The 15,984-nt window shown below is 45.2% G+C and overlaps 1 protein-coding gene across 1 annotated transcript in view; it reads left to right on the forward strand.

The window, feature by feature from the left end:
* The window catches only part of LOC135513316 (cyclic nucleotide-gated cation channel alpha-3-like), a 40,789-nt gene that overhangs the window by 9,162 nt on the left and 15,643 nt on the right, over positions 1 to 15,984 (forward strand). Inside the window, exons 3-4 of the mRNA XM_064936227.1 lie at positions 137 to 253; positions 3,098 to 3,271. Coding sequence (XP_064792299.1) covers positions 137 to 253; positions 3,098 to 3,271 — 291 coding nt within the window. The remainder of the gene's footprint in view (positions 1 to 136; positions 254 to 3,097; positions 3,272 to 15,984) is intronic.

Consider the following 15,984-nt stretch of genomic DNA (forward strand, 5'->3'; position numbering starts at 1 on the left):
TCTCTCGCTCTTTCTGTCTCTCTCTCTCTGTCTCTTTCTGTCTCTCTCTCTCTCTCTCTCTCTCTCTCTGTCTCTCTCTCTCTCTCTTTCTGTCTCTCTCTCTCTCTCCCCCTCTCTCTGTCTCTCTCTCTCTCAGGGCCAACTCAGAGTGTGAAGACACATTGTCAGAGGTTCAGGGTGCTGTCTCTGCGTTAACGATGAGACACACAGAGTCTCACAGAGATTCCTTTACAGGGTCAGGAACCCTGGCCAGGTATATAACCCACCTCACAGCACAGCATCTCACCCATAACATTCAGTCCATCGTCACTTGTTGCTTGTCTATTGTCAGTTTCACATCATGCAAAGTCATCCGCTCTTTGATTCTCTTGGTCACTACCTGGCAGCCAAAATATAACCCAGTCCATACAACCTGGCAGCTATAATATAACCCAGTCCATACAACCTGGCAGCTATAATATAACCCAGTCCATAGAACATGGTAGCTATAATATAACCCAGTCCATACAACCTGGCAGCTATAATATAACCCAGTCCATACAACCTGGCAGCTATAATATAACCCAGTCCATAGAACATGGTAGCTATAATATAACCCAGTCCATACAACCTGGCAGCTATAATATAACCCAGTCCATACAACCTGGCAGCTATAATATAACCCAGTCCATACAACCTGGCAGCTATAATATAACCCTGTCTATACAACCTGGCAGCTATAATATAACCCAGTCCACACAACCTGGCAGCTATAATATAACTCAGTCCACACAACCTGGCAGCTATAATACAACCCAGTCCACACAACCTGGCAGCTATAATATAACCCAGTCCACACACCCTGGCAGCTATAATATAACCAAGTCTATATAACATGGTAGCTATAATATAACTCAGTCTACACAACCTGGCAGCCATAACATAACCCAGTCCATACAACCTGGCAGCTATAATATAACCCAGTCTACACAACCTGGCAGCTATAATATAACCTGGTCTACACAACCTGGCAGCTATAATATAACCCAGTCCATACAACATGGCAGCTATAATATAACCCAGTCCACAACCTGGCAGCTATAATATAACCCAGTCCATACAACATGGCAGCTATAATATAACCCAGTCCACAACCTGGCAGCTATAATATAACCCGGTCCATACAACCTGGCAGCTATAATATAACCGAGTCTATATAACCTGGCAGCTGTAATATAACCCAGTCCATACAACCTGGCAGCTATAATATAACCCAGTCCATACAACCTGGCAGCTATAATATAACCCAGTCCATACAACATGGCAGCTATAATATAACCCAGTCCATACAACCTGGCAGCTATAATATAATCCAGTCCATACAACCTGGCAGCTATAATATAACCCAGTCCATACAACCTGGCAGCTATAATATAACCCAGTCCATACAACATGGCAGCTATAATATAACCCAGTCCATACAACCTGGCAGCTATAATATAACCCAGTCTATACAACCTGCCAGCTATAATATAACCCAGTCCATACAACCTGGCAGCTATAATATAACCCAGTCCATACAACATGGCAGCTATAATATAACCCAGTCCATACAACCTGGCAGCTATAATATAATCCAGTCCATACAACCTGGCAGCTATAATATAACCCAGTCCATACAACCTGGCAGCTATAATATAATCCAGTCCATACAACCTGACAGCTATAATATAACCCAGTCTATACAACCTGGCACCTATAATATAACCAAGTCCACAACCTGGCAGCTATAATATAACCCAGTCCATACAACCTGGCAGCTATAATATAACCCAGTCCACACAACCTGGCAGCTATAATATAACCCAGTCCATACAACCTGGCAGCTATAATATAACCCAGTCCATACAACCTGGCAGCTATAATATAACCATGTCCATACAACCTGGCAGCTATAATATAACCCAGTCCATACAACCTGGCAGCTATAATATAACCCTGTCTATACAACCTGGCAGCTATAATATAACCCAGTCCACACAACCTGGCAGCTATAATATAACTCAGTCCACACAACCTGGCAGCTATAATACAACCCAGTCCACACAACCTGGCAGCTATAATATAACCCAGTCCACACACCCTGGCAGCTATAATATAACCAAGTCTATATAACATGGTAGCTATAATATAACTCAGTCTACACAACCTGGCAGCCATAATATAACCCAGTCCATACAACCTGGCAGCTATAATATAACCCGGTCTACACAACCTGGCAGCTATAATATAACCTGGTCTACACAACCTGGCAGCTATAATATAACCCAGTCCATACAACATGGCAGCTATAATATAACCCAGTCCACACAACCTGGCAGCTATAATATAACCGAGTCTATATAACATGGTAGCTATAATATAACTCAGTCTACACAACCTGGCAGCCATAATATAACCCAGTCCATACAACCTGGCAGCTATAATATAACCCTGTCCATACAACCTGGCAGCTATAATATAACCGAGTCTATATAACCTGGCAGCTGTAATATAACCCAGTCCATACAACCTGGCAGCTATAATATAACCGAGTCTATATAACCTGGCAGCTGTAATATAACCCAGTCCATACAACCTGGCAGCTATAATATAACCCAGTCCACACAACCTGGCAGCTATAATATAACCGAGTCTATATAACCTGGCAGCTGTAATATAACCCAGTCCATACAACCTGGCAGCTATAATATAACCGAGTCTATATAACCTGGCAGCTGTAATATAACCCAGTCCACACAACCTGGCAGCTATAATATAACCCAGTCCACACAACCTGGCAGCTATAATATAACCGAGTCTATATAACATGGCAGCTATAATATAACCCAGTCCACACAACCTGGCAGCTATAATATAACCCAGTCTATATAACATGGTAGCTATAATATAACTGTCTACACATACAGTGGGGCATCCCAAAATGCACCCTATTCCTTACATAGTTACTAGTGAGTGCTATGTGGCCTTTGTCAGTGCACTATATAGGAAATAGGGTGCTATTTGGGACGTAGCCAGAAGCCAGACAGAGAGTGTGTTGTTTTCTCTGATCGTCTAGGCTCTCTCACTTCCTGTTCATGCTGCGGACCTGGGCCTCTCACAAGATGCACCACGAGGTGGAGAGACCGGACTCCTTTCTGGAGCGCTTCAGGGGCCCTGAGCTCAAAGAGGCCTCCAGCAGAGAGAGCAACGCACAGTCACTGGGATACCCCGACAGAGTCCGCAAGAGGAAGTAAGTCTGGACTAGAGATGGGGATGGTCAACTGGGGTTGCAAAATTTCCTGAGTGTTTTCAAAATTCCCTGATTTTTGCAGAAATCCCGATTGGAGGAATTCTGGACTTCCTGCTTATTCTGGGAGTCTTGGAACACAAACCGTTATTTACGGGAAATTTGGGAATTTGAGGAAAATTCACGGAAGTTTGCCACTCTATGCTCAATGAAAACCGTTGTCTTCTTTCAAAGGAGATGTTCTGACCTCAGCGGGTCTAACCTGTACAAAAAACGGTTCAATGAAAACAAACCCAAAAGTTCTCACTTGGAATACCCTTTAATATACATGTGAAGATGAGTAAGTGGAACTAGAATAGAAGTAGCTCTATAGAGAGAAAGTAGGAAGTAGCCTCCGATACTAGTTTATACTGGACAATGGAATTCTGAATATTATTATTATTATTATTAAGTTATTTCTTACCTCAGGTTCAACAATCTCCTGCATCCCGCCTCACCCAATGTGGTACGGATCTGGTATTTTCTATACTTTAGAACCGGAACCCCCAACAGAGGCTAGCCAGCTAACTAGCTACTCGCTAGTAGTCAGTTAGCCACTGCTAGCGGTAATCAGCTAACCTTGGCCTGATCAACTCCTGCCAGTCTGCACAGCACGTTTCAACCCAGAGCTTACCGGACTGCTCTTTCTCCATCTCCTGTTACCTACCGCAAGCTCTGAACCTTTTCACCTGGTTCATTGCAGCTAGCTAGCTTCTATCCGAGTGGCTACCCCCCTGGCTAACGTCTCTGTCCAGAAGCAAGCACCAGTGAGCCTGGAACTAGCCTTGTGCTAGGCCCATCTCCCAGCTAGCTGAAGAGGTCCATCAGCCACTCATTACATTTACATTTACATTTAAGTCATTTGGCAGACGCTCTTATCCAGAGCGACTTACAAATTGGTGAATTCACCTTATGACATCCAGACATCCACTCCTTGGGCTACAATACAAATTTTGCCAATTGGCCTGGACCCCTGTTACTGCCAACAAGGAGCCCCTGCGATTCCACCACGACCACCCAGGTAGGCCAGTTGAGAATAGGTTCAACCTGGCCAAGATACATTCCATGTGTAACTCTGTGTTGTTGTTTGTGTCGCACTGCTTTGCTTTATCTTGGCCAGGTCACAGTTTTAAACTTGTTCTCAACTGGCCTCCCTGGTTAAATGAAGGTGAAATAAAAAATAAATAAAATAAATAAAAAAGCCATTTTGCCTCAACTTTGGAAGTATGCTTGGGGTCATTGTCCATTTGGAAGACCCATTTGCGACCAAGCTTTTTAACTTCCTGACTGATGTTGCTTCAATATAACATCATCATTTTACTGCCTCATGATACCATATATTTTGTGAATTGCACCAGTCCCTCCTGCAGCAATGCACCCTCACAACATGATGCTGCCACCCCCGTGCTTCACGGTGGGGATGGTGTTCTTCGGCTTGCAAGCCTCCCCCTTTTTCCTCCAAAAATAAGGATGGTCATTATGGCCAAACGGTTCTATTTTTGTTTCATCAGACCAGAGAACATTTCTCAAAAAGTACGATCTCTGTCCCTATGTGCAGTTGCAAACAGTAGTCTGGCATGTTTATGGCGGTTTTGGAGCAGTGGCTTCTTCCTTGTTGAGCGGCCTTTCAGGTTATGTTGACATAGGACTCGTTTTACTGTGGATATAGATACTTTTGTACCTGTTTCCTCTAGCATTTTCACAAGGTCCTTTGCTGTTGTTCTGGGATTGATTTGCACTTTTCGCATCAAAGTACGTTCATCTCTAGGAGACAGAACGCGTCTCCTTCCTGAGCGGTATGACGTCTGCGTGGTGTTTATACTTGAGTACTATTGTTTTTACAGATGAACGTGGTACCTTCAGGTGTTAGGAAATTGCTCCCAAGGATCAAACACTTGTGGAGGTATACAATTTATTTCAGAGGTCTTGGCTGATTTCTTTTGATTTTCCCATGATGTCAAGCAAAGAGACACCGAGTTTGAAGGTAGGCCTTGAAATACATCCACAGGTACACCTCCAATTGACTCAAATGATGTTAATTAGCCTATCAGAAGCTTTTAAAGCCACAACATCATTATCTGGAATTTTCCAAGCTGTTTAAAAGCAGTCAACTTGGTGTATGTAAACCTCTGATACAGTGAATTATAAGTGAAATAATCGGTCTATAAACAATTGTTGGAAAAATTACTTGTGTCATGCACAAAGTAGACTTGCCTAACCGACTTGCCAAAACTGTAGTTTGTTAACAAGACATTTGTGGAGTGGTTGAAAAACTAGATGTAATGACTCCAACCTAAGTGTATGTAATCTGACTTCAACTGTACCTTCCCCTCAATCACCTTCATCATAGCAAAAGTAATATTTGCCAAATATTTGTAAACTTCCGACTTCGATTGAAGATAAGCACTCGGGAGCGGTCGCAGGCACTGCATCTCAGTGTTAGAAGTGTCACTACAGACCCTGGTTTGATTCCAGGCTGTATGACAACCGGCCGTGCTTGGGAGTCCCATAGGGCGGCGCACACAATTGGCCCAGTGTCATCCGGGTTTTGCCGGTTTAGGCCGTCATTGTAAAATAATAATAACAAATATATATATATATATATATATATATATATATATATATGTGTATGACTATGGATCGTAAGACCCTCTGCTCTGTCAATAGTTGCCTTGGTATGTATTTGCTCCAGTTGGATTTTAGTATCATTGCAGCTTTAGAATGATAAGACATATTATTTGAGAGAACCTATTCAGGATTGTATGGACCACATATAGTATGGTAACTTGAGGTAATGGTAAAGTCCATATTTAGAATGCATTATGGAAAGTACTGATGGTGATTATACTGGTTATAGCGTATCTGAAATATATACATCTAAGAGTAGAAAGAAAAATAGGAAATTAAGAATAAAACTTCTACTCCTTATTCAACATTCAGTGAACGGTATTTATGTAAATATGACAGACTCATGAGGAGTGACCTGTATGGTGAACATAAACAGGAGTGGTGCTGCCACCTGCAGGGCTGTTGTATATCCTGCACTTCCATATTTCAGCAGACACTACATGACTGAAATATACACTACATGACTGAAATATACATTACATGACCAAAATATACACTACATGACCGAAATATACACTACATGACCGAAATATACACTACATGACCGAAATATACACTACATGACCGAAATATACACTACATGACCGAAATATACACTACATGACCGAAATATACACTACATGACCGAAATATACACTACATGACCGAAATATACACTACATGACCGAAATATACACTACATGACTGAAATATACATTACATGACTGAAATATACATTACATGACTGAAATATACATTACATGACCGAAATATACACTACATGACCGAAATATACACTACATGACCGAAATATACACTACATGACCAAAATATACACTACATGACCGAAATATACACTACATGACCGAAATATACACTACATGACCGAAATATACACTACATGACCGAAATATACACTACATGACCGAAATATACACTACATGACCAAAATATACACTACATGACCAAAATATACACTACATGACCGAAATATACACTACATGACCGAAATATACACTACATGACCGAAATATACACTACATGACCGAAATATACACTACATGACCAAAATATACACTACATGACCGAAATATACACTACATGACCAAAATATACACTACATGACCAAAATATACACTAATATACACTACATGACCAAAATATACACTACATGACCAAAATATACATTACATGACCAAAATATACATTACATATACACTACATGACCAAAATATACATTACATATACACTACATGAGCAATATATACTCTACATGACCAAAATATACACTACATGACCAAAATATAATTGCATATGCACTACATGAGCAATATATACTCTACATGACCAAAATATACACTACATGACCAAAATATACACTACATGACCGAAATATACACTACATGACCGAAATATACACTACATGACCGAAATATACACTACATGACCGAAATATACACTACATGACCAAAATATACACTAATATACATTACATGACCAAAATATACACTACATGACCGAAATATACACTACATGACCAAAATATACACTACATGACCAAAATATACACTACATGACCAAAATATACATTACATGACCAAAATATACACTAATATACATTACATGACCGAAATATACACTACATGACCAAAATATACACTAATATACACTACATGACCAAAATATACACTACATGACCAAAATATACACTACATGACCAAAATATACATTGCATATGCACTACATGAGCAATATATACTCTACATTACCAAAATATACACTACATGACCAAAATATACACTACATGACCAAAATATACATTACATGTGTTATGAACTTGAGTGAAGACCCAAACGCGGTTTTAACAGAAAACAGAGTTCTTTAATAAAAAACAGGAATGGCATAAATCCTCTTCCAACGTAGTCAATGGAACAAAAGAACGTAGTATAATGCAGGTTGCACCTGCCATGCAGACTCCGACAGGACAGGACAAGGTGGAAGCAAACGAGACGACAGCTTGCTTCTGGCATCAAAAAACACAAACAAGAATCAGACACTGAAAGTAGCAGGAACAGAGAAAGAAATAGAGACCTAATCAGAGGGGGAAGAGAGAACAGGTGGGGAAAGAGAGAATGAGCTAGTTAGGGGAAATGTAGAACAGCTGAGGGATGAGAGACAGAGAAGGTAACCTAAAAAGACCAGCAGAGAGAGAGAATGAAGAGAAAGGACAGGAACAGACATAACAAGACATGACAGTACCCCCCCACTCACCGAGCGCCTCCTGGCGCACTCGAGGAGGAAACCTGGCGGCAACGGAGGAAATCATCGATCAGCGAACGGTCCAGCACGTCCCGAGAGGGAACCCAACTCCTCTCCTCAGGACCGTACCCCTCCCAATCCACTAGGTACTGATGACCACGGCCCCGAGGGCGCATGTCCAAAATCTTACGAACCCTGTAGATGGGTGCGCCTCGACAAGGATGGGGGGGGAGGGACGAGCGGGGGCGCGAAGAACGGGCTTAACACAGGAGACATGGAAGACCGGGTGAACGCGACGAAGATAGCGGGAGAAGAAGTCGCACTGCGACAGGATTAATGACCTGGGAAATACGGAACGGACCAATGAACCGCGGGGCCAACTTGCGAGAAGCTGTCTTAAGGGGAAGGTTCTGAGTGGAGAGCCATACTCTCTGACCGCAACAATATCTAGGACTCTTGGTCCTACGCTTATTAGCGGCCCTCACAGTCTGCGCCCTATTACGGCAAAGTGCCGACCTGACCCCCTTCCAGGTGCGCTCGCAACGCTGGACAAAAGCCTGAGCGGAGGGGACGCAGGACTCGGCGAGCTGAGATGAGAACAGCGGAGGCTGGTACCCGAGGCTACACTGAAAAGGGGATAGACCGGTAGCAGACGAGGGAAGCGAGTTGTGGGCGTACTCTGCCCAGGGGAGCTGTTCTGACCAAGACGCAGGGTTACGAAAAGAAAGACTGCGTAAAATGCGACCAACAGTCTGATTGGCTCGTTCGGCTTGACCGTTAGACTGGGGATGAAAGCCGGACGAGAGACTGACGGAAGCCCCAATCAAACGGCAAAACTCCCTCCAAAATTGAGACGTGAACTGCGGGCCTCTGTCGGAAACGACGTCAGACGGAAGGCCATGAATTCGGAAAACATTCTCGATAATGATCTGAGCCGTCTCCTTAGCAGAAGGGAGCTTATCGAGAGGAATGAAATGAGCCGCCTTAGAGAATCTATCGACAACCGTAAGAATAACTGTCTTCCCCGCTGATGAAGGCAGTCCGGTGATAAAATCTAAAGCGATGTGAGACCACGGTCGAGAGGGAATGGGAAGCGGTCTGAGACGGCCGGCAGGAGGAGAGTTCCCAGATTTAGTCTGCGCGCAGACCGAACAAGCGGCGACAAATCGACGCGCGTCACGTTCCCGAGTGGGCCACCAGAAACGCTGGCGAATGGAAGCGAGCGTACCCCGAAGGCCGGGGTGGCCGGCTAACTTGGCAGAGTGGGCCCACTGAAGAACGGCCGGACGAGTAGGAACGGGAACGAACAGAAGGTTCCTAGGACAAGCTCGCGGCGACGGAGTGTGAGCGAGTGCTTGCTTTACCTGCCTCTCAATTCCCCAGACAGTCAACCCGACAACACGCCCCTCAGGGAGAATCCCATCGGGGTCGGTGGAGACCTCAGAAGAACTGAAGAGACGAGATAAAGCATCAGGTTTGGTGTTTTTGAGCCCGGACGATAAGAAATAACAAACTCGAAACGAGCGAAAAACAGAGCCCAACGAGCCTGACGCGCATTAAGTCGTTTGGCTGAACGGATGTACTCAAGGTTCCTATGGTCAGTCCAAACGACAAAAGGAACGGTCGCCCCCTCCAACCACTGTCGCCATTCGCCTAGGGCTAAGCGGATGGCGAGCAGTTCGCGATTACCAACATCATAGTTACGTTCTGACGGCGATAAGCGATGAGAGAAAAACGCGCAAGGATGGACCTTGCCGTCAGAGAGAGAGCGCTGAGAAAGAATGGCTCCCACGCCCACCTCTGACGCGTCAACCTCAACAACAAACTGTCTAGAGATGTCAGGTGTAACAAGAATAGGTGCGGATGTAAAACGATTCTTAAGAAGATCAAAAGCTCCCTGGGCGGAAACGGACCACTTAAAGCACGTCTTAACAGAAGTAAGGGCTGTGAGAGGAGCTGCCACCTGACCGAAATTACGGATGAAACGACGGTAGAAATTAGCGAAGCCCAGAAAGCGCTGCAGCTCGACGCGTGACTTAGGAACGGGCCAATCAATGACAGCCTGGACCTTAGCGGGATCCATCTTAATGCCCTCAGCGGAAATAACGGAACCGAGAAAAGGGACAGAGGCGGCATGAAAAGTGCACTTCTCAGCCTTCACATAAAGACAGTTCTCCAAAAGGCGCTGGAGGACGCGTCGCACGTGCTGAACATGAATCGAGAGAGACGGTGAAAAAATCAGGATATCATCCATGTAAACGAAAACAAAAATGTTCAGCATGTCTCTCAGGACGTCGTTAACTAGTGCCTGAAAGACAGCTGGAGCGTTAACGAGGCCGAAAGGAAGAACCCGGTATTCAAAGTGCCCTAACGGAGTGTTAAACGCCGTCTTCCACTCGTCCCCCTCCCTGATGCGCACGAGATGGTAGGCGTTACGAAGGTCCAATTTGGTGAAAAACCTGGCTCCCTGCAGGATCTCGAAGGCTGAAGACATAAGAGGAAGCGGATAACGATTCTTAACTGTTATGTCATTCAGCCCTCGATAATCCACGCATGGGCGCAGGGACCCGTCCTTCTTCTGAACAAAAAGAACCCCGCGCCGGCGGGGAGGAGGAGGAGACTATGGTACCGGCGTCGAGCGAAACCGACAAATAATCCTCGAGAGCCTTACGTTCGGGAGCCGACAGAGAGTATAATCTACCCCGGGGGAGTAGTTCCCGGAAGGAGATCAATACTACAGTCATACGACCGGTGTGGAGGGAGAGAAGTGGCCTTGGAACGACTGAACACCGTGCGCAGATCGTGATACTCCTCCGGCACCCCTGTCAAATCGCCAGGCTCCTCCTGTGAAGAAGAGACAGAGGAAACAGGAGGGATAGCAGACATTAAACAGGTTACATGACAAGAAACATTCCAGGATAGGATAGTATTACTAGACCAATTAATAGAAGGGTTATGGCGCACTAGCCAGGGATGACCCAAAACAACAGGTGTAAAAGGTGAACGAAAAATTAAAAAAGAAATGGTTTCGCTATGATTACCAGAGACAGTGAGGGTTAAAGGCAGCGTCTCACGCTGAATCTTGGGGAGAGAACTACCATCTAAAGCGAACAAGGCCCTGGGCTCCCTAACTGTCTGAGAGGAATGTCATGTTCCCGAGCCCAGGTCTCGTCCATAAAACAGCCCTCCGCCCCAGAGTCTATCAAGGCACTGCAGGAAGCAGATGAACCGGGCCAGCGGAGATGGACCGGAAAGGTAGTGCGTGATCCAGAAGGAGAGGCCTGAGTAGTTGCGCTCACCAGTAGCCCTCCTCTTACTGATGAGCTCTGGCCTTTTACTGGACATGAGGTGACAAAATGACCAGCGGAGCCGCAGTAGAGACAGAGGCGATTGGTGATTCTCCGTTCCCTCTCCTTGGCCGAGATGCGAATACCCCCAGCTGCATAGGCTCAGCATCCGAGCCGGCGGGGGAGGGTGGCAGTGATGCGGCAGGTGGCAGTGATGTGGAGAGGGGAGCAACGGAGAACGTGAGCTCCTTTCCACGAGCTCGGCGACGAAGATCAAACCGTCGCTCTATGCGAATAGCGAGAGCTATTAAGGAGTCCAGACTGGAAGGAACCTCCCGGGAGAGGATCTCATCCTTAACCTCGACGTGGAGACCCTCCAGAAAACGAGCGAGCAAAGCCGGCTCGTTCCAGTCACTAGAGGCAGCGAGAGTGCGAAACTCAATAGAATAATCCGTTATGGATCTATTCCCCTGACATAGGGAAGACAGGGCCCTGGAAGCCTCCTCGCCAAAAACAGAACGGTCAAAAACCCGTATCATCTCCTCCTTAAAGTCCTGATACTGGTTAATACACTCAGCCCTCGCCTCCCAGACTGCCGTGCCCCACTCACGCGCCCGTCCGGTAAGGAGAGAAATGACGTAGGCGATGCGGGCTGCGCTCCTGGAGTAAGTGTTGGGCTGGAGAGAGAACACCACATCACACTGAGTGAGGAATGAGCGGCACTCAGTGGGCTCCCCAGAGTAACACGGCGGGTTGTTGATCCTGGGCTCCGGAGACTCGGAAACCCTGGAAGTGGGCGGTGGATCGAGGTGGAGTTGGTGAACCCGTCTTGTGAGGTCGGAGACTTGGACGGCCAGGGTCTCAACGGCATGTTGAGCAGCAGACAATTCCTCCTCGTGTCTGCCTAGCATCGCTCCCTGGATCTCGACGGCGGAGTGAAAAGGGTCCGGAGCCGCTGGGTCCATTCTTGGTCTGATTCTTCTGTTATGAACTTGAGTGAAGACCCAAACGCGGTTTTAACAGAAAACAGAGTTCTTTAATAAAAAACAGGAATGGCATAAATCCTCTTCCAACGTAGTCAATGGAACAAAAGAACGTAGTATAATGCAGGTTGCACCTGCCATGCAGACTCCGACAGGACAGGACAAGGTGGAAGCAAACGAGACGACAGCTTGCTTCTGGCATCAAAAAACACAAACAAGAATCAGACACTGAAAGTAGCAGGAACAGAGAAAGAAATAGAGACCTAATCAGAGGGGGAAGAGAGAACAGGTGGGGAAAGAGAGAATGAGCTAGTTAGGGGAAATGTAGAACAGCTGAGGGATGAGAGACAGAGAAGGTAACCTAAAAAGACCAGCAGAGAGAGAGAATGAAGAGAAAGGACAGGAACAGACATAACAAGACATGACAACATGACCAAAATATACACTACATGACCAAAATATACACTAATATACATTACATATACAAAGTACTGTGTATGCACACTCCTTCCAATGAGTGGATTTGGCTGACAGGTGTATAAAATCAATCACACAGCCATGCAATCTCCATAGACAAACATTGGCATTGGAATGGCCTTCCAGAAGAGCTCAGTGGCCTTCAACATGGCACCGTCATAAGATGCCACCTTTCCAACAGGTCAGTTTGTCAAATTTCTGTGCTGTTATTGTGAAGTGAAAACATCTAGGAGCAACAACGGCTCAGCCACAAAGTGGTAGGCCACACAGGCTCACAGAACAGGACCACCGAGTACAGGACAACCGTACTGTCTATCGGTTGCAATATACAATACCGAGTTCCAAAAATGCCTCTGGAAGCAACGTCAGCACAAGAACTGTTCAGTGGGAGCTTCATGAAATGGGTTTCCTTGGCCAAGCAGCCGCACACAAGCCTAAGATCACCATGCGCAATGCCAAGCGTCGGCTGGAGTGGTGATAAGCTCGCTGCCATTGGACTCTGGAGCAGTGGAAACGTGTTCTCTGGAGTCATGAATCACTCTTCACCATCTGGCAGTCTGATGATGCCAGGAGAACGCCAGGAGAACGCCAGGAGAACGCCAGGAGAACGCCAGGAGAACGCCAGGAGAACGCTACCGGCTCCAATGCATAGTGCCAACTGTAAAGTTTGGTAAAGGAGGAATAATGGCCTATGGCTGTTTTTCATGGGACGGGCCCCTTAGTTCCAATGAAGGGAAATTTTAACGCTACAGCATACAATGACATTCTAGACGATTCTGTGCATCTAACTTTGTGGCAACAGTTTGATTTGGATTTATTAGGATCCCCATTAGTCGATGCCAATGGCCATAGCTAGTCTTACTGTGGTCCGACAGTAAGTGTGTGTGTGTGCTTGTGCGTGTGGGTGTGCGTGTGCGTGTGCTTGTGCGTGTGTGAGTGTGTGTGTGTGTGCGCATCTATCAATTACACATATACAGTGCATTCGGAAAGTATTCAGACCCCTTGTCTTTTACACATTTTGTTACGTTACAGCCTAGCTCTTATGGATTAAATGGTTTTATTTCCCCATCAATCTACACACAATACCCCGTAATGACATCACAATACCCCGTAATGACATCACAATACCCCATAATGACATCACAATACCGTATAATGAAAAAGCAAAAACAGGTTTTTGGACATTTTTGCAAATATCACATTTGCATAAGTATTCCGACCCTTTAGTCAGTACTTTGTTGAAGCACCTTTGGCACCTCGAGTCTTCTTTGGTATGCTACTTCAAGCTTGGCACACCTTTATTTGCAGATCCTCTCAATCTCTGTCAGGTTGGATGGGGAGCGTCGCTGCACAGATTTTTTCAGGTCTCTCCAGTGTTATGACTGTCCTGTGAGGATCCAGATAGGTCAGGTCAGGTTTGCAATGAAGGACTTCAACCAGACCCCCTCTCACCTACAGAGGGGGGAGGAAGGAACTGGTGGGGGCTAACAACTCACACCCTGTTGTAAATCTAACAGAGAAGATTCAGGTATCCCTCTCCAAATTCCCCAAAGGAATGTGCTTTGTTTCAAAATACTTTTTCCCGTCGAAACTCTAACACATTCTAAAGTGAATACTGGAACAATATTTCTAACAGAACGTGGGGAATGGTCAGAGGCGATCTAAAGAACACTAATGTCATTTTGTGATGTCATTAAAAATGTTATAAAATAAATACTGTAACTTGGAAAGTATACACACTACATGTAAGAAGAGTCCATCCTATGCGTTGTGCATGAAATATGAACAATTATGAAAGTGTTTTTGTTAAGAGAGGGATGTGATTTGACAAACTATAAGAGAAATTTGTTTACATAGACTTTGTACAGTGACAAGTCACGTCCCTGAGTGAGGTCAGAGAGTGTGTCAGCCCATTTGCACAAACTGTATAAAATTATGGGTCAAAATTTAACATATCAGACCAGAGAGATGTAGAGCTGAAGCTTTACATTTAAAGTGGTTTGAACTCTGAATCTCAACACGAGGTTGAGACGATAAACACATCTCCCGGACAATCACTGGCATGGCTGATTAGATGTCCTAAGTAAAGTATCTTAGGAAGTGAATTTAATTCTACTACTCTGTTCAAACCATCGTATTACACTACTCTCATCACCCCACTGGGAACCATTGACACGGCTGGCTAGCCTATCTTCAAAGAAGCATCTTCCAGAGCGAATTGTAGGAGAATAAACTCTGTAGTTCTGTTCAGGACAACGCAACAAGTCACTGATACCGGACAACTGCAGAGAAGAACAACAGTAGAAGACTTGCTGGAACCAATCAGAGCCTTACAAGCACGCAGCGAACAGGCCCAACCCTCTAAGGCGGCCCGGTTCCGAGAGAGATACACGGCGAACCAAGCCATTTCACATAATTACATTCATGACTTCTTACTCCAAGCGAGCCCCAGTTTGATTTTTGTCAGAGGGTCAGGAGGCCCGAAAAATAGACCTCGTAAGTATCATGGTAGTCCATGAGGTAGTCTGCCCCAAGACGTGAAGGACAAGGTGGAGCTCCCGTAAGTATCATGGTAGTCCATGAGGTAGCCTGCCCCAAGATGTGAAGGACAAGGTGGAGCTCCCGTAAGTCTCATGGTAGTCCATGAGGTAGTCTGCAAGATGTGAAGGACAAGGTGGAGCTCCCGTAAGTATCATGGACAAGGCACACCTGGCATCATGCTACATTAACATGAAAAATAGCTCTATTCTGGTTTGATGGGTGGGAGAGTAACACTATGTGGGTCCTGTGTGGCTCAGTCGGTAGAGCATGGCGCTTGCAACGCCAAGCGTCGTGGGTTCGATTCCCGCTGGGACCACCCATATGTAAAAGTAGTGGCCCCAGCCGACTTGTAAGTCGCTTTGGACAAAAGCGTCTGCTAAATGGGATATATTTTTTTTATTTTTGGGTGTCGGTAAGAACACACGCAGTAGACAAGGGTAACCTTTGTACTACCAAGTCCAGGGTTTTGTCACCATTGTGGCCATTGATTTTACAATGTCAAAACACACATTTACATTTAAGT

Source organism: Oncorhynchus masou, chromosome 24, assembly GCF_036934945.1.
Source record: "Oncorhynchus masou masou isolate Uvic2021 chromosome 24, UVic_Omas_1.1, whole genome shotgun sequence".
In the NCBI taxonomy this organism is placed as follows: domain Eukaryota; kingdom Metazoa; phylum Chordata; class Actinopteri; order Salmoniformes; family Salmonidae; genus Oncorhynchus; species Oncorhynchus masou.